General features: G+C 38.3%; 1 protein-coding gene across 3 annotated transcripts in view; it reads left to right on the top strand.

Moving 5' to 3' along the window:
• LOC128686334 (pyruvate dehydrogenase phosphatase regulatory subunit, mitochondrial-like) overlaps positions 1-25,364 on the top strand; it is a 191,793-nt gene that overhangs the window by 55,120 nt on the left and 111,309 nt on the right. For all 3 annotated transcript variants that reach the window (XM_070085839.1, XM_070085840.1, XM_070085838.1), the window contains exon 8: positions 5,737-5,819. In XM_070085839.1, coding sequence (XP_069941940.1) covers positions 5,737-5,819 — 83 coding nt within the window. The remainder of the gene's footprint in view (positions 1-5,736; positions 5,820-25,364) is intronic.

The raw sequence follows: 25,364 nt of genomic DNA, 5'->3' as shown, positions 1-25,364 counted from the left end.
CCAGTGTCCAAGAAATTTTGAAAAAAAAAAAAAAATGTTTTTTCTTACAGAATTAAAGAGTATATTTTTGTGAAGGTAATAAGACAAAAAAAAAAATTCTGATCAGTACTTACTGAGATACAGTGCTGAGAAGTTGACCCCAAATGACGTGGTGGTGGCAACAGCGACGATTTCCACATACGCACATTGTAGTTTTTTCTTTTCTTTTCTAATTTTTTTCTTTTCCTACTAACATTTGGGGCCTGAGAGACCAATACTGTATATAATGTATATATATAAACTCATTGTATTGAACAAAATAACCGCACTAAAGTTATTATCATATTATTGTTTACCACTGTTGTTTATTACAATAAACTTGCACAAATCTTGTATAATACTAATGTTCTATCATATATTTACATATTTACAATCACTGGACATGGTTTTAGAACTGCTGGAGCTTGTGGAACTCCTTGAAATAAGGCACCATGCACAGAGGTACCTTACATTCCTCACACATAAACCGAGTGTCTTTGCGTCTTCGTTGCCGTCGTTTTGTTTGTGCACAGATGATGCATCTCTTCTGAGCAAATTTCTTCTGAGTTGAAGGAAGCTGTATTATGAAATGAGCACCTTCCCTCCTCAAATGCTTGGGTATATCCTGAGGAGTTCGAGGACCTTGTTGTATAGCAGGTGTTGTTACCTGGTACTTCATTATGAGTTGTCTGACAACAGACAAACAAAATTCACCATACAGTGGTCTGTTGCCAGTCTTCACTTGGTACATATTATATGCATTGAGCATTGAAATATCCATGAGATGGAAGAAAAGTTTCATGTACCACTTGTAACTCTTACGAACACAATCAACAAAGCCAATCTGCATGTCACATTTGTCAACCAAGCGCATGTTTTGTGTATAATCAATCACTGTCACTGGTTTTCGAATACATTCATTAGTCACTTGATCAACTTTGCCACTGTCTTGCATTTCATTACGGTGAATGGTTGTCAACAATGTGACATCTCGTTTGTCATGCCACCGTAATGTCATGATGTCATTGGCAGTAAACACCTGCACGTCATCACCACGAGCACCTGCGTTGAGCCTGGGCATATGTTTACAATTAGAACGCACTGTGCCACACACATCTGTCTTGTTCACTCGCAAGAAATCACTGTGTAATGGGCTTGTGTACCAGTTATCGGTATATAATGTATGCCCCTTACCAAGATAAGGTGCCATCATGCTTCTCACTACGTCACCTGAGATACCCAATAACATCTTGGTATCTTTCAATGTTTTACTTTCCGTGTATACAACAATATCCAATACCAGGCCACTGTCACACACAGAGTACAAACAGTTTTATACCAAAGTGTTTCCTCTTGCTCGGTATATACTGCTTGAATGACAGTCTACCTTTGAACAAAATCAAAGACTTGTCAATTACAAGATTCTTGAATGGATAAAAGTACATGCTGAACTTTTGTTTGAGATACATAAAAACATTTCTAATCTTGTATAACCTGTCACTTCTGTCAGGCCTGGTTTTGTCAGAGAAGTGCAACATACGTAACAGTAAGATAAACCTGTTCACTGGGATGATTTCACTGAAGACTGGGGTAGAAATTCGCCAATCTGTGGACCAGTATGCTTTTATATTATGCTGATAGACATGAGGCATAAGCATTATTGTTGCAAAAAGCAAATACATTTCTGCAACAGTCATCTCTTTCCACTGGTGTAGTCTTGACTGTGGTGATATGATCGTATTTGCCATGGTGTACTCAAAATACTTATTACTTTCCCTGACAATAGTTTCCATCAATGGCTGGTCAAAGAATAGTTCAAAGAATTCCAGTTCATTTGCAGTGTTTCCAAGGGGACAAGTTGGTAGAATTCCACTTTGAGAGTCATCAAAGTGGTGGGGCTTGGGAACAAAATTGAGATTTTGCTGTCAGTCCCACATACGGTTTGCTGGTGGATACTGGACATCATAGGCTGGTTGTGTGGGTAGTTGTGGTTGTGGTGGGCTGGTGGCTGATGCTCCGTTTTGTCCTTGAACTGCAGAGTCAGCAGCGTGGGTCCCAGCCTGGGCTGGTGAGTCATGCATGGCTGTGGCACTACCATCACCACTGCCACCATCTACTGAGGCCTGTGGTCTATCCATGCCAAGTGTAGCCACATCATCCTCACTATCACTATCTATACCTGGTGTAGGGCCACGGGATGCACTCCAGGATGTACTCTGGGATGTAATCTGTCCCCTGGGCACGGCATAGGGTACACTACCCGAGCGCATGCGGCGGCATACATACCGACGCTTCACTGGTGAATATGATTCCTCACTATCACTACTCGAATGATTGTCAAGAGCAATAAAATCACAATCCATGTCACTATCATCATCATTACTGAAGTCAGAGGTCTGGCCATGCGAAAATAATAGTTTTCTCTTGCGTTGAGGTACAACCGACTGTGACTGATGAGTGCCCACACCAGAGGTAGAAGGTTGAGGATCGTCAGGGTTTTCTGCACTATTATCGATGTCCTGGTCATTCCTTTCGGTCACTAACTGATCAAAGCCAAAGAATTCGTCTTCATTTCCACTTTCATCACTGTCAGAACTATCAGATAGGAAGAGGAGAGTCCCAATTTTCCTTGGAGTGAGAGCTGCCTTGCGACGAGGCATGGTGAACAAGGGTAACTGATCCGGCATTCCCACAATGCTATGCGGGCGCCTAGATTTTTTGTTTATGGCGCACACCCACCACGCAGACCCGTTCTCTCACATGTAGGCCTATGAGCGTTTTCGCGCTAAATTTGACAGCGCTAGAATTTTGGCATAGATCTACGGTTTGGACACTCAACATGAAGCCGTAGATCTACGGGACGGACCCTGAAAGGGTTAAAGAAGGGGTTTGGGATGTTGGCTGTTTGGAGTGACATCTAAACTGTCATATCTGGACGCCTCTGCAAATACAGTGATTATGTCTGAATGATAGTGAAGGTGTTGAATGATGGTAAAATTTTTTTCTTTTTTTGGTCACCCTGCCTCGGTAGGAGATGGCCAACGTGTTGAAAAAAAATTAATTTGTAGTTTTTATACACAGTATACCTGCAGTATTAGGTTACGCTCTTATATTTTACAGGGTTCAATTAGGAAACTGCCCATGTATTACCTGCTTGACCTACCAATTACACCATTTATTGGGAGTATCTTGATGCTAGTGCAAGGCTTGTCATTCAAGGAATCATAGTCACCGTTTCCCTCCTCAGATAAACCCTGATTGCCTTCCATTTCCTAGATGATATATAATGCTTATGGTTTTAGTGCTTCCCTGTGACTGTAAAAATAATATACAAATTACATATTCGTATGCTTGCAACGGTGATGTGTATATCTACACTGGATGTAATTCTGTTGCATGGGGATAAGTATTATACCATTTGTTAAAAACAATTCAGTTATACAGATATTATTTCCATGAATTTAGGGATTGCATTGCATTACAGTGACCATGAAACCATGAAAATCTACTGGAAAATTTAAAAGACAAAACATTTAAAATCAAATAAATGATGGCATTTCCAATGTCTTGCATCTTTATCCATTTATAAAACTTGTGTAGCATATATATCAGTGTTAAACACTGAAATTTCTTTAAAAGTTTGAGACAATTTGCCATCAGCGCTGGGTGTCACGCTCACTAGAATTACCAATATGTACTTCACTAAGTGCTTTCATGTAAATCAGGTGTAATATTAATTTGAAGTAAAATACAAGTTCTGGTGAAAAAGGAGAGATTTTTGTATGATACTTGGCATTGTAAAATGCTTTATCCTATTATCACATAGGCATGGGCATGTAAATATGAATCTTCTTCTTTCAACAAACCGGCCGTATCCCACTGAGGCAGGGTGGCAATATGAATATTGACATAATTTTCTTTGTAGTCACTAATAAATAAATGAAATACATTATGGTATAGCATAAGCAAAAACCACAAGGCAGAAAGGCCATTTACATTGTCTCAACAATTATGGCTGATTGGCATAGTACCTGGCTGCTGGTAATTTTAAGGCTGATAAACATTGAAGCCACACACTGGTCCATAGGTCTGGTGAGGTGCTACATTACCATAAATATTTTAAAAAAGCCAACTACGAATTAAGATTGAGGTTTTTGATCTAGAGCAAAATTTTATAGAAATTGAGTATGAAAACATAAAAAATAAACTGATTTTGCTTCTGCAAATCAAATTAAACTTTACATGCCTCTGAACTAAGAGATTCTGGACTAACTGTGCTCATCTATATTGTTTATCATAGATCTTTCTTTCAACACACCGGCTGTATCCCACCGAGGCAGGGTGGCCCAAAAGGAAAAACAAAAGTTTCTCCTTTTACATTTAGTAATATATACAGGAGAAGAGGTTACTAGCCCCTTGCTCCCGGCATTTTAGTCGCCTCTTACAACACGCATGGCTTACGGAGGAAGAATTCTGTTCCACTTCCCCATGGAGATAAGAGGAAATAAACAAGAATAAGAACTAGAAAGAAAATAGAAGAAAACCCAGAGGGGTGTGTATATATATGCTTGTACATGTATGTGTAGTGTGACCTAAGTGTAAGTAGAAGTAGCAAGACATACCTGAAATCTTGCATGTTCATGAGACAGAAAAAAGGACACCAGCAATCCTACCATCATGTAAATCAATTACAGGCTTTCATTTTACACTCACTTGGCAGGACGGTAGTACCTCCCTGGGCGCTTGCTGTCTACCAACCTACTACCTAGGTTTATCATAGATTCCTTCTTAAAATGTTTTTTTTTTTACTATCTTAGGCAAATCACTAGAAGCAGACATGCTTAATAACCTTACTTTCTTATTCTGCATCATCACACACTTCTTCCTCATATGTACAGACTTGCCTTCTTCACTGTTCTTGTGCCAAAGAGGCATGATAAAGGTACTGTACTGTAGTAATATCAGAACAGTAGCACAGTCATCACATTACCTGGTGTGATACAGAGCAACATGTTTGCAAAATAATGAAGCTGTAATACATGGGCAACACCACATCAGCAACTGCACAATCTCCAGTGCTTTGGTTTTGGCTACACTCTTCATATCATGTTAAAAATTATTGAGGTAAACCTGTACTGCATTAACATACATGTATGTATTTACATTAGAGTATAATACAGTACTTATTTTTTGACACGTCAGCCATCTCCCACCGAGGTAGGGTGACCCAAAAAAGAAAGGAGCACTTTCACCATCATTCACACAATCATTGTCTTTGCAGAGGTGCTCAGATATGACAGTTTACTTTTTGACTTGGGAACACTTGCTGCAGAACTTGTCATAAACTAGTTTATAATTTTCACAGGACTATAGTGTACTATTGTCCCATGAATAGACATTTTCCTATGTAGTATGCATATGAAAATGCCACTATTCCTTGGATTATGTGATTTCTGTAATGTTGCTGAGTGTGGCAGGTACTATAGAGTATGAAATGTTAAGTTTCACTTTGTATCCTTTTTAACTTTCTTATATTTTCTTCCTATCTGGCAGGTAACACCCCCATTAAGTCAGTGTGTGAAGCATGATAGTGAAGATGAGGATTATTTATTGCAGCAGTATTTGTATACAGTGCTGTATTTATAATTTTTATATAAATTGTGTCTGGATATAACATATGCGAATGAACTTAATTTTTCTCTCGTTTTATACCTACAGTGGGCTCGGTCAGTGGGGGAAAATAGCTCTCCAAAAGTTCGCATACCTGCATTTCCAGCAGAACACTTCTTTCTACGTACAATGTAATTATTTTTGGAGCAACTTTTATATAGGTTATTAATTATTTATATTACTTGTATGTTTCTCATGCACCAGAGATAATCTTGGAGAATACACAGTTGCACAATTCTCATTGAAGAACTTGAATACCTCTCTTACAATAAGAACTGTCTACTTGTCACCATACACCAACATAACCAACTTTGGAGAAAACCTCAAGAACCTAATTAATATGAGGTTCACTAAATAAACACCAGTTAATACTTGGTGGGGACTTCAACATCATCATCCTTCAATCTAAAGACCCCCTGGTAGCAGACTTCCTGAATAATATACACAATAACTAAGCCTACAAGAATAACTGTGACTACCGCATCAGTTCACCACATATGGACAAATATTCCAATTCTTCAAACAGCAGGCATTATCACAGGCAATACTACTAATCAATGCCCTACCTTCCTAATCACCAATTTATCAAAATTATCCCATGAAATTAGTAAAATCTTTTAGTCTTCATGATGAGGCATTAGTGAATAACTATAGTGGCAGCCAGCAACATTAACTAGCTGCCACTATAAAGTTAGCTCTAAATATTTACATATTCCTCTATATTGCTAATTAAAAACTAAACAGGTGACAATAAAGAGATTACATAGCCTATGGCTAACCAACAGCATCCTCAGATTCATTGACAAAAATCATACAGGTAGATATGAGAAGCAGTAAAGGTTAGAATTAATACTTAGTGAACGAGCCAACAAGAGATATACTATTACACTCACAAAGTTCATAAAGAAATCTGAGCAGATATATTATGCCAACAGAGTTAGTCCTATTAAAGGAGATAAATAAGACTTGGAAAACACTTTCTCAGATACTGGGTCCTAGTAAGTTCACCAAATCCAGAGAAATCATCATAGCTAAACCCTGTTGAAACAAATACAGCCAGCTAAATCCCAAACTCTCCTGCCCAAGTTAGAGATTATCTCACTGATAGCCATCCCAGCTCACTGTACCTCTTCCTAATTACTTCAACTGAGGTTACCTCTGTAATTATGGCACTAAAAATAAAGCTTTAAACAAAACATATATAGCAGGTCTTCAATGTTGTTGATAGGTTCTTGAAAACTGCAACTTCAAGTGAAACTACACATAATGCAACCAATAGGCTAATTAACATAAACATCAGGGGTGCACAGTGCACCTTTAGCACTCATTGCAACAGGTTTAAATTAAGGAATAAATGTTTGGAAAATGAAAATTGTAAGGAGCACCTCCTACCATCATGCAGTTCATAAATGAACGTGCAAACTCCACACAGACAGTGGGCCTCCTAGCTGGGAATTGATTTTTTTTCTCATCGGCGTTATAACTAAATGACATTAAGTGAGGACTTAATGGATACTGCAACGAGCATACAAGAAAGCTTCTCCTGTTATCTTCAGTTATTACAGTACTGTTCAATAAATCAACTGAAGCCAAAGCTTTCCCTAACATACTTAACCCTTAAACTGTCCAAACGTAGATCTACGTTTTCACTGCCAGCACTCCAGATATTTTGATTTTTTTTTTTTTTTTTTAATTGAAGAGGGCAATTTTCTGTGTGTTATAAGACCAAAAAAAATTTTAGGACCAGTACTTACCAAGATATAAGATTGCAAAGGTGGCGCTGGATGCTCACCCGACAGCAATATTGAGTCCTGCTGCTTGCAGAAGTGTTGCCGATGTACCTTTTTTTCTCGTTTTTATTTTAATTTATATTATTTTTATTTTTATTTTATTATCACACCGGCCGATTCCCACCAAGGCAGGGTGGCCCGAAAAAGAAAAACTTTCACCATCATTCACTCCATCACTGTCTTGCCAGAAGGGTGCTTTACACTACAGTTTTTAAACTGCAACATTAACACCCCTCCTTCAGAGTGCAGGCACTGTACTTCCCATCTCCAGGACTCAAGTCCGGCCTGCCGGTTTCCCTGAACCCCTTCATAAATGTTACTTTGCTCACACTCCAACAGCACGTCAAGTATTAAAAACCATTTGTCTCCATTCACTCCTATCAAACATGCTCACGCATGCCTGCTGGAAGTCCAAGCCCCTCGCACACAAAACCTCCCTTACCCCCTCCCTCCAACCTTTCCTAGGCCGACCCCTACCCCACCTTCCTTCCACTACAGACTGATACACTCTTGAAGTCACTCTGTTTCGCTCCATTCTCTCTACATGTCCGAACCACCTCAACAACCCTTCCTCAGCCCTCTGGGCAACAGTTTTGGTAATCTCGCACCTCCTCCTAACTTCCAAACTACGAATTCTCTGCATTATATTCACACCACACATTGCCCTCAGACATGACATCTCCACTGCCTCCAGCCTTCTCCTCGCTGCAACATTCATCACCCATGCTTCACACCCATATAAGAGCGTTGGTAAAGCTATACTCTCATACATTCCCCTCTTTGCCTCCAAGGACAAAGTTCTTTGTCTCCACAGACTCCTAAGTGCACCACTCACCCTTTTCCCCTCATCAATTCTATGATTCACCTCATCTTTCATAGACCCATCCGCTGACACGTCCACTCCCAAATATCTGAATACATTCACCTCCTCCATACTCTCTCCCTCCAATCTGATATCCAATCTTTCATCACCTAATCTTCTTGTTATCCTCATAACCTTACTCTTTCCTGTATTCACTTTTAATTTTCTTCTTTGGCACACCCTACCAAATTCATCCACCAATCTCTGCAACTTCTCTTCAGAATCTCCCAAGAGCACAGTGTCATCAGCAAAGAGCAACTGTGACAACTCCCACTTTATGTGTGATTCTTTGTCTTTTAACTCCACACCTCTTGCCAAGACCCTCGCATTTACTTCTCTTACAACCCCATCTATAAATATATTAAACAACCACGGTGACATCACACATCCTTGTCTAAGGCCTACTTTTACTGGGAAATAATTTCCCTCTTTCCTACATACTCTAACTTGAGCCTCATTATCCTCGTAAAAACTCTTCACTGCTTTCAGTAACCTACCTCCTACACCATACACCTGCAACATCTGCCACATTGCCCCCCTATCCACCCTGTCATATGCCTTTTCCAAATCCATAAATGCCACAAAGACCTCTTTAGCCTTATCTAAATACTGTTCACTTATATGTTTCACTGTAAACACCTGGTCCACACACCCCCTACCTTTTCTAAAGCCTCCTTGTTCATCTGCTATCCTATTCTCCGTCTTACTCTTAATTCTTTCAATAATAACTCTACCATACACTTTACCAGGTATACTCAACAGACTTATCCCCCTATAATTTTTGCACTCTCTTTTGTCCCCTTTGCCTTTATACAAAGGAACTATGCATGCTCTCTGCCAATCCCTAGGTACCTTACCCTCTTCCATACATTTATTAAATAATTGCACCAACCACTCCAAAAACTATATCCCCACCTGCTTTTAACATTTCTATCTTTATCCCATCAATCCCGGCTGCCTTACCCCCTTTCATTTTACCTACTGCCTCATGAACTTCCCCCACACTCACAACTGGCTCTTCCTCACTCCTACAAGATGTTATTCCTCCTTGCCCTATACACGAAATCACAGCTTCCCTATCTTCATCAACATTTAACAATTCCTCAAAATATTCCCTCCATCTTCCCAATACCTCTAACTCTCCATTTAATAACTCTCCTCTCCTATTTTTAACTGACAAATCCATTTGTTCTCTAGGCTTCCTTAGCTTGTTAATCTCACTCCAAAACTTTTTCTTATTTTCAACAAAATTTGTTGATAACATCTCACCCACTCTCTCATTTGCTCTCTTTTTACACTGCTTCACCACTCTCTTAACCTCTCTCTTTTTCTCCATATACTCTTCCCTCCTTGCATCACTTCTACTTTGTAAAAACTTCTCTTATGCTAACTTTTTCTCCCTTACTACTCTCTTTACATCATCATTCCACCAATCGCTCCTCTTCCCTCCCGCATCCACTTTCCTGTAACCACAAACTTCTGCTGAACACTCTAACACTACATTTTTAAACCTACCCCATACCTCTTCGACCCCATTGCCTATGCTCTCATTAGCCCATCTATCCTCCAATAGCTGTTTATATCTTACCCTAACTGCCTCCTCTTTTAGTTTATACACCTTCACCTCTCTCTTCCCTGATGCTTCTATTCTCCTTGTATCCCATCTACCTTTTACTCTCAGTGTAGCTACAACTAGAAAGTGATCTGATATATCTGTGGTCCCTCTATAAACATGTATATCCTGAAGTCTACTCAACAGTCTTTTATCTACCAATACATAATCCAACAAATTACTGTCATTTTGCCCTACATCATATCTTGTATACTTATTTATCCTCTTTTTCTTAAAATATGTATTACCTATAACTAAACCCCTTTCTATACAAAGTTCAATCAAAGGGCTCCCATTATCATTTACACCTGGCACTCCAAACTTACCTACCACACCCTCTCTAAAAGTTTCTCCTACTTTAGCATTCAGGTCCCCTACCACAATTACTCTCTCACTTGGTTCAAAGGCTCCTATACATTCACTTAACATCTCCCAAAATCTCTCTCTCTCCTCTACATTCCTCTCTTCTCCAAGTGCATACACGCTTATTATGACCCACTTTTCGCATCCAACCTTTACTTTAATCCACATAATTCTTGAATTTACACATTCATATTCTCTTTTCTCCTTCCATAACTGATCCTTCAGCATTACTGCTACCCCTTCCTTTGCTCTAACTCTCTCAGATACTCCAGATTTAATCCCATTTATTTCCCTCCACCGAAACTCCCCTACTCCCTTCAGCTTTGTTTCGCTTAGGGCCAGGACATCCAACTTCTTTTCATTCATAACATCAGCAATCATCTGTTTCTTGTCATCCGCACTACATCCACGCACATTCAAGCATCCCAGTTTTATAAAAAGAAGAAAAACTTTTTTTTTAGTAAATGTCTACAGGAGAAGGAGTTACTAGCCCATTGCTCCCGGCATTTTAGTCGCCTCATACGACACGCATGGCTTACGGAGGAAAGATTCTTTTCCACTTCCCCATGGACAATAGAAGAAATAAAGAAGAACAAGAGCTATTTAGAAAAAGGAGAAAAAACCTAGATGTATGTATATACAGTGGACCCCCGGTTAACGATATTTTTTCACTCCAGAAGTATGTTCAGGTGCCAGTACTGACCGAATTTGTTCCCATAAGGAATATTGTGAAGTAGATTAGTCCATTTCAGACCCCCAAACATACACGTACAAACGCACTTACATAATTGGTCGCATTCGGAGGTGATCGTTATGCGGGGGTCCACTGTATATATATGCATGTGCGTGTCTGTGAAGTGTGACCAAAGTGTAAGTATGTTCTGATAATTACAATTTATAATAGTTCTTGTGATTTCATAGCCAATCTTTGTTCTGACACTAATAATAGGTACTGAAATAATACTCAGTCACAATCACACCAGCAGGTGTACATTTTCACCTGCCTTGGTCATATACTATTGTCTAGAAATATATACAAAGTATTTATAGGTCTCAGCAATGTTTTAGACATGCTGGAGTATATGTGAAACTTCTTGAAGCATGGTGTTTATGACGAATGTTGCTGAACTGCTGACAGGATAAGCAGTGGAGTGACACGATGGTAGTGCACTGCTGCAGGGAATCCTGGCTTTATTTGTTTTCACTGTTACACACAACATGTATGTCTGTCTGTTTATCTGTCTAGCTCTGCTTACCTGTCTTTCTGTCTGCCTGTGTGTGTCTCTCTCTGTCTGCTTGTGTGTGTGTCTTTCCGTCTGTTTGTCTCTCAGTCTTGGAGAGCAGCTTGTAAACCAACAGATATTACACATGATGCAGTAGTTACGTCTGATTCCTGATGAATTGAAAATGTGCATTACTTGTCACTGAGTTGCCAGTCATGCTTATTATGTCTTATATCTGCAAGCACTGTATAGCACTTTGCCTGGAATTTTTGGGTTATCCTAGGTAATTTGCACTGTGTATAATAACTGTACGTGTACTTATGTGTACATGTGAGAGAGATAGACGAAGATATAGACAGACAGAGACAAAGATATAGATGGAGATATAGACAGACAGATAGAGAGAGAGAGCCAGTGGTATCAATAATGAAAGGATGTTGCACAAATGTTACACATTGGTTATTATCGAAGTTTTTGACATTTCCTCGACCACTTGTGGCCACATCCATCACCTTCCTCTTCAAAAGGGGAGTGTTAATATGACATGACATCAGTGAATCCCAGATGTTTGCCATGCTATTTGCTCTAACTGGTGCTCAATAGAACTGGTGCTCCCACAAAGTACTAAGTAGTCCCAGATTTTTTTAATACTGGACACACAAGTGTTAAGACCCATTCTATATTGACCAGGCATCTCAGGCCAATCATGCCAAATTTGGAGGCAGGAAAAATAAAATGTAGATCTACATTTGGAGCTCTAGTGGTACAAATGTAGATCTACATTAAGACAGTTTAAGGGTTAAACTAGCAAGAGTTACACCAGTCTACAAAAGTGGTGACCTAACAGGAGTCGGTAATTACAGGCCATTTTCAAAACACAATATTATTAATCCTTGTCAGTTTGACTTAAGAATGAAGTACCAATCATGCAATAATAATGCTCGGCTCTATCTACTCTCTTGACAATACTGAATATCTAATGGGTCTCTTTATTGACCTCCAAAAAGCCTTTGATACAGTAGACCACAATATTCTACTGCTCAAATTAAAACATTATGGAATAAGAAGACATTCTGTCTCATACATGAAATCTTACCCGAGTGAAAGACACCAACATGTGACCATTAATGATTTTTCTTCATGGTCCTGGGCCCTTTGCTGTTCCTAATCTACATCAATAACCTTCCAGATGCTTCACAGGAGCTCAAACCAATTCTGTTTGGTGATGTCAACTTTTGTCACTTCAAATCCTGATCTGGCTGCACTCAGCAACACAGTAAATGCCGAACTTGCTCGAATATCTGCTTGGATCACAACTAATAAACTCACGCTTAATATTGACAAGACCTTCCATACAGCCTCTCCCCACTTAATGACGGAGTTCCGTTCCTAAGACCACGTTGGTAAACCAATTCGTCGTTGTACTATAATTGTAGTGGGTTTGTGCCAACCATCTTTGACATTGTTTTAATGTCACCTTTGCACCATTTTTAACATTTTTAGTATATTTTTAAATGTTTATACACTAGTGAACTGTATTGTGATAAACAGAATAGAGGAATTCAACTCTAATATACATTATTTAGTATGCATACTGGAGTTGTTGATGAGTGATGTGCCAGCAGCAGGGAATATTCAGAATTGTCTATTGCTCGGAAGGAGAATCCCCTTCCAGAAGGACTTCAGGTACCAAGTCCTTTGGTGGGGTTACCTCCCTTCTTGGTTTTTTAATGCCACTAGGACCAGCTTGAGAGTCACTGGACCCCTGTTGCACAAAATAGCTGTCCAGAGAGCTCTGTTTCTCATGTGCCCTTAGGATTTCCCTAAAATGGGACACAAGAGTGTCATTGTACATGTTGCCAATGCGGCTTGCAACTTTGGTGACAGGATAAAATTCTTTGATAAATGCTTACACCTTTGTAAACATTGAACACATTTCCCTAATCCTTGATGAAGTCATCTTCCTCCATCTCTCTTCATCCTGCTCTGAAGAACATTGATGAGATATGATCTGTTGCTGTTGCACCTGAAGCTCTTGCAGGTCTGCAGTGGTTAGTTCTTCCTCGTCGTTCTGCACCAACTCTTCCACATCCTCGTCACAAACCTCCAACCCCAAGGACTTCCCCAGTGACACAATAGCTTCCACTACTGGCATAGCCTCCTGAGGGTTAGCCCTAAACCCTTCAGCATCCCTCTGTTCTACACATTCTGGCCACAGTTTCCTGTAAGCAGAGTTCAAGGTCTTCTTAGTCACTCCCTCCCAAGCCTTACCTATAAGGTTTACACAAGTGAGGATATTGAAGTGATCTTTCCAAAACTCTCTTAGGGCCAGTTGAGTGATGTCACTTCAAAGCACTTTTGAAACACTGCTTCTGTGTAGAGTTTTTTGAAGTTTGAAATGACCTGCTGGTCCATGGGCTAGAGGAGAGGAGTTGTATTAAGAGGCAAAAACTTCACCTTAACAAAACCTAACTCCCCTGCAATTTCCTCTTGCAAGTCGTGAGGATGAGCAGGAGAACTGTCCATTACAGGAGGCACTTGAGTGGCAATTTCTTTTCCTGGAGGTATTTTGGCACAGTGGGGCAAAACACACCATAAAACCAATCCAAGAAAAATTGTTTTTCCTGAACACACTGGGAGTTTGAGAGTGATACACCAATAAAGGCTTCACTTTGCAATCACCACTAGCATTACTACACAACATTAATGTCAGCCTGTCTTTCATAGGCTTATGTCCTGGGAGTGCCTTTTCCTCCTGAGTAATGTAGGTCCTGTTTGGCATTTTCTTCCAAAACAGGCCTTTTCGTCACAATTAAACACTTGTTCAGGTTTTAGGTTTTTCAGTCTCTATGTATTCTTTAAAGTTCTTCACATATTTTTCAGCTGCATTTTTGTCTGAACTGGCTGCCTTACCATGCCTTACCACACTGTATGCCACTATGAATCTTAAATTTCTCAAGCCAGCCTTTGCTGACCTTAAATTCATCAGCAGCAGCACTATTTTGAGGCATTTCAGACACTTTTTTGTGTGAAATTTTGCTTCGAATTTTGGACCTTGCCTTGGGAATCGCACATATCATACGCATCTGCCTCCCTGGGGAACGCCGTCAGTCTGGCTTTGTCACTGCTTGAGTGAGCAGTCATCCAAAACATTTCACAATTTTTGTGTTTGTTTATTGATTGCGACTGCGAAATAAGCCACCATGACCCCAAAGAAAGTTCCTAGTGCCAGCCCTTTGGTAAAGAAATTGAGAAAGACAATAGAATTGCATAAGCCTTATAGGTAAGGCTTGGCAGGAAGTGACTTCCAAGACTTTGAACTCTGCTTGGAGAAAATTGTGGCCAGAATGTGTCCTCAACAAAGATTTTGAAGGGTTTGAGGCTGACCCTGTCGACCCTATTCCTGTTGTGGAATGTATTGTGTCTTTGGGAAAGTCCATGGGGTTGGTTGTGAGTGGCCAGGATGTGGAAGAGTTGGTGGAGGACCACAGGGAAGAGTCAACAAGAGTCTTCAGTGAAGGTATGTAATTTTTATGTGTACATATCTATATTTATTTCTAATTGTTTTCTGTATGTAAAACTATAGTTATTCTTTAAAAAATGAATTTTTTTGTGAATATTTTTGGGTGTTTGGAATGGATTAATTGTATTTACATTATTTCTTATGGGAAATATTACTTTGGTTTTTGCACTTTTCAAATCTAGAATGACCTTCTGGAATGGATTAAGTTCGAAATCCGGGGTTCCACTGTACTTGGAAATACATCTGGACAGTAAACTAAAATTCAACACAGATCCAGAACATTTCTAAAAAAAAAATATTCAAAACAGTGAGCATTCTTTTAAAAATATGCTACGTAATATGTTCTCCAAACATATCCGCTCACTTTGTTCTACTCTCTAATGTATCCATACCTCACTTGTGGTATCTGTTCATAAGGATCAACAAAAATAATCACCGTCATCCCATTGTTACTCAAGAAAAAATCAGCTCTCATTCAGGCTTTTGATTTCACCACCTCATTTCAACTACTCCAAAAAATGTAGGTCATTGAACCAAGATACAATGGACCCTCGACTTACGATATTAATCCATTCCAGGGAGCTCATCGTTAGATGAAATTATCATATTGTGAATTAATTTTCTAATTTCTAATTTATCAATTAATTTTCCCATTAAGAAATAATGGAAATCCAATTAATCCGTTCCAGACACCCAAAAGTATGAAAAAAAAAATTTACTGCATGAAATATACATTTTCTTACACACAAAAAGAAGGATACGTACAGTACAGTATACGTACTGTACTAAATGAAGAATAAATGACACTTACCTTTATTGAAGCTGTAGTGATGAGTGATGGGATGGGAGGAGGGGAGATGGAGGTTTATTATTTTTTGGAAGGGGAATCCCCTTCCATAACAATCAATCAATCAATCATAAGGACTTTAGGTAACAAGTCCTTTTCTGGGTTTACTTCCCTTCTTCTTTTAATGCCACTGGGATCAACTTGAGAGTCACTGGACCTCTGTCGCTCCAAAAATCTGTCCATAGAGCTCTGTATCTCGTGTTCCTTTAAGATTTTCCTAAAGTGGGTCACAACATTGTCATTGTAAAAGTCACCAGCACAGCTTGCAATAGCTGTGTCAAGGTGATTTTCCTCCATAAAGGTTTGCACCTTTGTCCACATTGTAAACATTTCCTTAATTGTTGAAGAAGGCAACTTCCTCAATTTCTCTCTCCCCTCCTCTGAAGCAATTTCCTCAGTTGTGGCCTCTTGCTGTTGCAGATGCTCTTGCAGCTCTTCAGTGGTTAGTTCATCGTCATCCTCCACCAACTCTTTCACATCTTCCCCACTAACCTCCAACCCCATGGACTTCCCCAATGCCACAATAGATTCCACAACTGGCATAGGCTTCTCAGGGTTAGTCCCAAACCCTTCAAAATCCCTCTCTTCTACACATTTTGGTCACAGTTTCCTCCAAGCAAATTTCAAGGTCCTGTTAGTCACTCCCTCCCAAGCCTTACCTATAAGGTTTATGCAATTGAGGATACTAAAGTGATCTTTCCAAAGCTCTCTTAGTGTCAATCGAGTGTCTGAGGTCACTTCAAAGTACTTTTGAAACATTGCTTTGGTGTACAGTTTTTTTGAAATTTGAAATGACCTGCTGGTCCATGGGCTGGAGGAGAGGAGTGGTATTAGGAGGCAAAAACTTTACTTTAATAAAACTCAACTCCCCCGAAATTTGCTCTGGCAAGTCTGAAGGATGAGCAGGAGCATTGTCTAATACCAGGAGGCACTTAAGGTCCAATTTATTTTCCAGGAGGTAATTTTTCACAGTGGGGCCAAACACATGGTAAAACCAGTCGTAGAAAATGTCCCTAGTGACCCATGCCTTACTGTTTGCCCTCCACGTCACAAACAAATTAGCCTTGACGACATTGTTTTTCTTGAACACACTGGGAGTTTGAGTGATGCACGAGTAGAGGCCTCTGCAATCCCCACTTGCATTACTATACAACATTAAAGTAACCCTGTCCTTCATAGGCTTGTGTCCTGGGAGTGCTTTTTCCTCCTGTGTAAAATAAGTCCTGTTTGGTATTTTCTTCCAAAACAGGCCTGTTTCGTCAGAATTAAACACTTCTTGGGGTTGCAGTCCTTCAGCCTCTATGTACCCCTGGAATTCCTGCACATATTTTTCAGCCGCTTTTTTGTCTGAACTGGCAGCCTCACCATGCCTTATCACACTGTGTATGCCACTCCGATTCTTAAATCTCTCGAACCAACCTTTGTTGGTCTTAAATTCACTCACATCACCACTAGTTTCAGGCATTTTTTTAATTAAATCATCATGCAACTGCCTTGCCTTTCCACATATGATTGCTTGAGAGATGCTATCTCCTGATATCTGTTTTTCATTAATCCACACCAATAACAGTCTCTCGACATCTTCGAGTACTTGCGATCTGTGTTTCGAAAAGATACTTGCACCTTTTGCAACAACAGCTTCCTTGATTGCCTTTTTGTTGGCCAAGATAGTAGCGATGGTTGATTGGGGTTTGTTGTACAACCTGACCAGCTCGAAGACACATATTCCACTCTCATATTTTGTGATTATCTCTTTTCTTCATTTCGATTGTAATTTTCACCCTTTTTACCACAGTGTTGGCACTAGAAGCTTTCTTTGGGCCCATGGTGGCTTATTTAGCAGTTTTTTTTTTTTTTTTTTTTTTTTTTTTTTTTTCAACAAGTCGGCCGTCTCCCACCGAGGCAGGGTGACCCAAAAAAGAAAGAAAATCCCCAAAAAGAAAATACTTTCATCATCATTCAACACTTTCACCACACTCGCACATTATCACTGTTTTTGCAGAGGTGCTCAGAATACAACAGTCTAGAAGCATACACATATAAAGATACACAACATATCCCTCCAAACTGCCAATATCCCAAACCCCTCCTTTAAAGTGCAGGCATTGTACTTCCCATTTCCAGGACTCAAGTCCGACTATATGAAAATAACCGGTTTCCCTGAATCCCTTCACTAAATATTACCCTGCTCACACTCCAACAGATCGTCAGGTCCCAAGTACCATTCGTCTCCATTCACTCCTATCTAACACGCTCACGCACGCTTGCTGGAAGTCCAAGCCCCTTACCCACAAAACCTCCTTTACCCCCTCTCTCCAACAGTTACAAGCACTAAAAACACTGGAATAATACAAAATGTACTGAATGTATGCGTGGGAACGACCGCACTGGCTTGTAAACATTGGCACACTAACTGAAGGCAGGGCAGCTAAGGCGCGCTCAGGCCAGAGGGATGCGTGGACGTGTTCAGGACGAATGATGAAAGTTAGAGTTTTTGTTCGTACGTCGGGGGAAATTTTTTACACTGAAACACTTCATAAGTCAATTTTATCGTTAGATGAGGCCTTCATAAGTCTGGGGTTCACTGTAATTTCCAAGTACAGTCTCTCCTCACTTAGCGACATACTCGTTTACCAACTCCTTGGACTTACAACAGGGTCTCTGACCAGTATTCATACCTAAATAATGCATATTAGCTGATTTTCTCTATTCTGTTTATTTCAATATACTACAGTACACTACTGTATAAACATTTAAAACTATACCAGAAATGTTATAAATGGTGCAAAGGTGACATTAAAACAATATCAAAGATGATTGACACAAACTCACTACCATTATAGTATGCTGCTCACTTAGCGACGAATTCGTTTAACAATGTGGTCTTAGGAATGGAACTCCATCGTTAAGTGAGGAGAGGCTGTATTTATTTGTAATTGACCAATTCTTCATTTGCAACCTGTCTAATTGTGCATATGATTGTAATGAATTACCCAAGCTGTCCTGACTTTAATTATATACAGGTCTTCCATCACAAATCCGGCATCATTGGGACCTGTAGTGTGCCGGATTACTGAGTTTGCCGGATTACAGAGTAGTTAGGTTAGAATACACTTAATAAAATTAACCAACTTGACTGACGAAAAAATCGAACATTTCCGGTACTTTGAGCTCGATTTCAAGGCACTTTTCGTCACGAAAGCAATCAAAATCATGTCTATTTCTGTAATATATCTTCCATTCTATCAAATGAGTCCAAAAAAATGAGAATACAACCATAAAAACCATACGAAAATATACTGCAAAGGGGCGGCTAATGGCTGAGAAGTGAACTCCCTTATTTATCATCCTTCTTTTTTGTTTTTGTTGTACGTTAAGAAGCATCTTTCCATCATACATTGCCCAAGTTTCAGTGAGATAGCCCAACAAACAACTGAGAAAAAAAAAATATTTACCAAAAATCATATATGGCAAGCCCAACCCAGGTACTGGAAATAAGTCACTTTGTCTGACTTTTCTGGGTTATCCTAGGTTCTCTATACATACACTGCTATGCATGATAATCTATGTAACTGTATTTGTATATACCTGAGTAAACTTATTTACTTCTAGTCTGTCGACTGAGTACAAGAAACTGCCCATTCACTTATTTCAACTACCCAATAAAGTGGTCAGAAATTGTCAGTTTGGCCAATTTCACACAAATTTCAACAGATGCCAATTTCAAAATAGGGTCCAGAATAAATATTGCAGACATTCCTGACACTAAAATAACATCTTCTCTGTTCATTAGTCATGGCTCCAGGCCCCTCTTATATTACTCTTGCTTACCATTTGGAATTTTTATTCACACAATAATGCAGACTACTGCATTATTGTAATAATTGTATAAATAATGTCAACCCAGCTAAGCGGCCGCTAATGGGTGAGAAGTGAACTCCGCTATTTATGGTCTGATTTCTTTCATTTTTGGTGTATGTTAAGAAGTATCTTTCCATCATACATTTCCCAAGTTTAAATAAGATAACCCAACAAACAACTGAGAAAATAATAATAATAATATAATAATAATAATAATAATGATAATAATAATATCTTCATTTACTACACGTACATGTACAAGGTATACAGGCCTAGCTGACATCAGTGACATACTACTGTATAGAAAGCCGCTTGTTATGCAGAGTATTTCAAGAAAATTAGGTCAGTGTCCCAGGATAACACCCACACTAGTCGGCTAACACCCAGGTACCCATTTACTGATGGGTAAACATAGACAACAGTTGTAAAGAAACACGCCTAATGTTTCTACCTTGGCTGGGAATCGAATATTTACCAAAAATCATATATGGCTAACCCAAGCCAGGTACTAAAAATAAGCCACATTGACTTTTTTGGGTTATCCTAGGTTCTCTACACATATTTAGTAATTTATTTATTTAGTAATTTAAGCATACAAACAGAGGTACAAAAAATACAGGTAAGAGCAGCATGCCAAAGCCACTTATATGCATAGCATTACGGGCTGGCTTAAAATTAACTTAAGATTAACTAAGCAATGATGAAATCAGTGATAAAACATTATTGTAAACAGATAACTATAAAGCACAAATGAGTATTACAAAGACAGGTCATATGGTTGCATGCATTGTTAGGTAGTGTATTTAAAAAAATAACAAAGTTAGATTGGGTCCTAGGTTTAACATTTATGTGATATAATTGTGAGTAACATATAGGATATACAATTTATAAGGTTCAGTTATTCAGTATTTATTTGGTTTTGAGTGAGTAAGTGATCTTTGAGAAGAGACTTGAATTTATAAACAGGTAGTGTTTCTTTTATATTTACAGGTAATGAATTCCAGATTTTAGGGCCTTTTATGTGCATTGAGTTTTTGCATAGTGTGAGATGGACACGAGGAACATCAAAGAGTGATCTGTGCCTTGTGTTATGGTCATGTGTTCTGTTGAGGTTGGCAAGGAGATGTTTGAGGGGAGGGTTAATATCAGAGTTAAGTGTTCTATGTATGTAATAGGTGCAATAATAAGTATGGATGTTTTGTATGGTGAGTAGGTTGAGTGTTTTGAATATTGGTGGAGTGTGTTGCCTGTAGTGAGAATTTGTTATCATTCTAACTGCAGCCTTTTGTTGGGTAATTAGTGGTCTGAGATGGTTAATTGTTGTTGAGCCCCATGCACAAATTCCATAGGTGAGATAGGGGTAAATAAGAGAGTGATAAAGGGCCAGGAGGGCTGACTGTGGAACATAGTACCGTATCTTCGATAGTATGCCTACAGTCTTGGAGATTTTCTTAGAAATTTGTTGTATATGTGTATGAAATTTGAGTCTATTATCGAGGTGGATTCCTAGGAATTTTCCCTCTGTTAGCTTTGTGATAGGTGATCCGTTTATTGTTATGTTAAGAGGTACATCTGTAGCTCTGTTACCAAACTGAATGAAGTAGGTTTTGTCAATGTTTAGTGTAAGTTTGTTAGTCCTCATCCAGGTAGATATTTTCTGTAATTCGGTGTTTAAAGTTAGTCAGTATATGTAATTCGCTAGCGTGACTGGGCTCGGGTGAGAGAAGACGTATGTAGTGTCATCTGCAAAAAGTGTGGGTTTGAGTAATTGCGAAGCATTTGGTAGGTCATTTATGTATAGGAGAAAGAGAAGAGGGCCAAGGACACTTCCCTGTGGGACACCAACTGTAATTAGTTGTGCGGAAGAGCTTGCCCCATTTGCGTACACATATTGGCTTCTGTTGCTGAGGTAAGACTTGAGGTAGTTGAGGGAGTGACAATTTTACGTGGAGCAAGTCATGGTCAACTGTATCAAAAGCTTTACGTATGTCAATGAAGATCCCCAGTGGGACTTCTTTTTTCTCTATTGCAGTGTATATATGTTCTAGCATGTGTATAATAATATCATTAGTATTTTTATTAGGCCTGAATCCAAATTGGCAGGGGTTGAGAATGTTTTGGGCGATGAGGTAGGAGTAGATTCGTTTATGAATTAATTTTTCGAAGATTTTTGAGAGAGGGTGTAAATTGGATATTGGCCTATAGTTATTCAACTCTGTTTGGTCTCCTCCTTTATGGATTGGGGTGACCCTTGCTATTTTGAGAACTGTAGGGAAGGTGGAGGATTCAATGGATTTGTTAAAGAGTGTTGCAATGATTGGTGATAGTACTTGTGATGCTTTTTTGTATATAAAGGGTGGTAAGGTATTTAAATCTCCTGCCTTGTTTTTCAGTGCGTTGATAATAAGGGAGACTTCGTATGGGTTAGTCAGAGCTAGGAACAGTGTGTTCGGGTAGTTGCCAGTGAGGTAGTCATTTGGTGGGGTATCTGAGCTTGGGATATTATTGGCAAGGTTTTGACCTATAGTGGAGAAGAAATCATTGAGTCTGTTTGCTGTTTCTGTTGGTGGGAGTTGGGGTTCATCTGATTTTGCTAATTTTATTTCGCTATGTCGTGATATCTTTTTTGTTCCCAGAATTTCTGATAGGGTCTTCCAGGTCTTTTTTATATCACCTCGTAAGTTGGATAATCTGTTCTCATAATACAATTTGTTTGCCCTTCTTATCAGGTTGGTTAGGATTGACGAGTAACGTTTTGTTTGGTCTCTGGTTATGTGACCCATTCTGTACTGTTTTTCATATCGGTGTTTTGTATTTATGGATTTGAGAATGCTAGGTGTTAGCCAGGGACTGTTCAGTCTCTTAGCTGTTATCTGTTTAGTTTTTTTAGGGCAGTGCTTGTTATAAAGGTATTGGGTCTTTTTTAGAAAATTATTAAAACATTCGTCAATATCTGTATAGATTTCTAGCTCAGTGTGCCAGTCAATGTTTGTTACTGCTGTTGTGAAGTTATTAATGGCTGCCTCATTGTGAAGTCTGAAGGTGACTTTAGTAGTGTCTTGGGGTATTTTACCAAGAGTTGTTATGAGGAAAGTAGGGTAGTGGTCTGTGGTATTATCTGTAATTATGCCTGATTTTAAAGGGGATATGGTGTTGGTCCAGATGTGGTCAAGTAGGGAAACACTAGTCTCTGTAACTCTTGTAGGTTTTGTTACTGTTGGTAGCAACATGCAGTTACTCATTGTGTTTGTGAATTCAGTAACGTGTGGGTCCTGGTCTTGCAGGAGATTTATATTGAAGTCACCTGAGAGTAGTAAGTGATCTTTGTTCATGTGTGCATCAGTTATCATACTTCCTAGGTTTTGACTAAATTGGCTAATGTTTGATTGTGGAACTCTGTAGATGTTTATCACTGTGAGAGGTTTTTGTAGGTATTTGGATTTGAATTTAGCTACGTATTATATATTCCCCATGTTCATCCCTTGTGCAAGTATTAGTGATACATTCTAGTTGGTCTGAGTAGTATATAGCAGTGCCACCCCCTTGTTGGTCTGGCCTACAGTTGTGTATGGCTGTGTAACCAGGAATGGCATAGACATCTGTAGTATCAGGCTTTAGCCAGGTTTCAGTTAGTGTAATGATGGACATATTGGCATGCAAGGAATTTAGTAATGCTAGGAGGTCATCATAATGCTTGCTTAAAGATCTGATATTGTAGTTAAAGATAATTATGTTGTTGTTAGCTCTGAGAAGTGCCTTTGATTGTTCTGCTGTGTAGTAATTACAGTTACTGTTTGAATCATTTAAGTCATTAAATAAGAGGTTGGTATCAGGATCAATGCTTGTAATCATAAGATTTGTAGTGAATCTATAGTTAGAATTAAGTAAAAAATAAAGTAAATATTCTAAAGCTAAAAAAAAAATAGCACCTGAATTATTTAACAAATGTAAAAATAATGAGCTAAGGTAGGTTTTTAAAGCTAAAATAAAGGAGACAATATAAAAGGGACTAAAATAATTTGTGGTGAACAAATAAAGTGATGATCAAATAATGGAGCTTGGGAATATGATAGTAGGTAGTACTTTAAAGGTAATTCTTTAAAGTTAGAATTATAATATAAAATTATAATATAAAAGGGACTAATATAAGTTGTGGTGAACAATAAAGTGGTAATCAAATAATTGCACTAAGGTCTAATATAATGACTTTTGTGGAGTCTATGTTTTGAGCTAGAATGAGCTATAGTACAACTAGATTTAATCTAATAATATAACAATACAAATTAAAAATAGCACCAGTCTCTCACTAGTAATTGCAATATGGTCTAACATAATGAATTTGGTATTGACTATAGTACAACTGAGTTTAATCTAATAATATAAAAAAGGCACAAGACTCTCAATTGTAATTGCACTAAGGTGTTATATAAGTTGTTTACAAGAATTAGAGTATAACTAGATTTAAATTGACAAGATAAAATATGCAAGTTAAGGTAGCAAAAGAATAAAAAAAGTAGAAAAAAAATATATGAGGTAGTTGGTACTAGTTAGCAAAAGATAGTTAAGGGCCTTGAACAATAATATAATTGAAAAATACACTAATTGCACACACAATATAGTCACTAAGATATGAAAACAATCTTAGAGTAGGAATTATAATACAAACTTATAATATAAAAATACAAATTGAAATGGTACTTGCAATTGCACTAGAGTCTGGTATAGGTTGTTGACAAGATCAGGAGTATAACTAGATTTAAATTGACAAAATATAATTCACAATTAAAGTACCAAAAGAATAATAGTAAAAAAATAACAAGGGTAATGTCTTGGTTATAATATGATAGTAAGATGGTAGACAGGTACACAGGTACAAAGGATAATATAAAGGTTGGAGTTGAATATACAAACTTGAAAATTTGGCAACAAAATGTTATGGGAAGTATAAAATAATGTTTAATGTACAAAAGTAAAATTGACTGGTAGTAAATATGGTGTTTAATAAAATTTTAGTAAGTAATAATGATTACAAAAAAGTGAAAAAGTAATGTTTATTTCATTCAATATTGCACTGGTAGTTGTGTGATAATCTATATAGAGAAAATAACTTTTTTGTTTCAGGTTTATGGTGCAGTACGAGTGTATATCACAGTTAGCCTTGTGCTATACTCCGTTTTCTCTAATATAAGCCCCCAAGACAGGGATAGGAGAATGGTATTTGTATACCATATATCCTCTTCATACCTTCGTCGAACTGCTTGGTGTTATGCCAAATATTATTTATTCTAGAGTATTTAACATGTTTTATGTTATTTATATTGTTTATTATGTCATATTAGATCAATTGTGATAAGCAAATAAGCTGTAGTGTTGATATTAGCATAATAATAAAGCATATTCTCCTGCTTCATGAGACTGAGCTCATGGCAACTGACAGTGGCTTCAAAGCCACGTTATCTTTAATGGATAATGTACTGTGTAGGTGCTTTACACAATGAGAAGCATTTCTTTTATTCATTGGAACCATGGCTAGGGCTAAAAGTAAGCAGGTTTAAAACAATAAATGGAGAAAAAGAAATTGGAATGACTTATGCA

This window comes from Cherax quadricarinatus, chromosome 17, assembly GCF_038502225.1.
Source record: "Cherax quadricarinatus isolate ZL_2023a chromosome 17, ASM3850222v1, whole genome shotgun sequence".
NCBI classification, from domain to species: Eukaryota; Metazoa; Arthropoda; class Malacostraca; order Decapoda; family Parastacidae; genus Cherax; species Cherax quadricarinatus.
The sequence above is the reverse complement of the archived record's forward strand: the minus strand, read 5'-3'. Positions and strand labels throughout refer to the sequence as shown.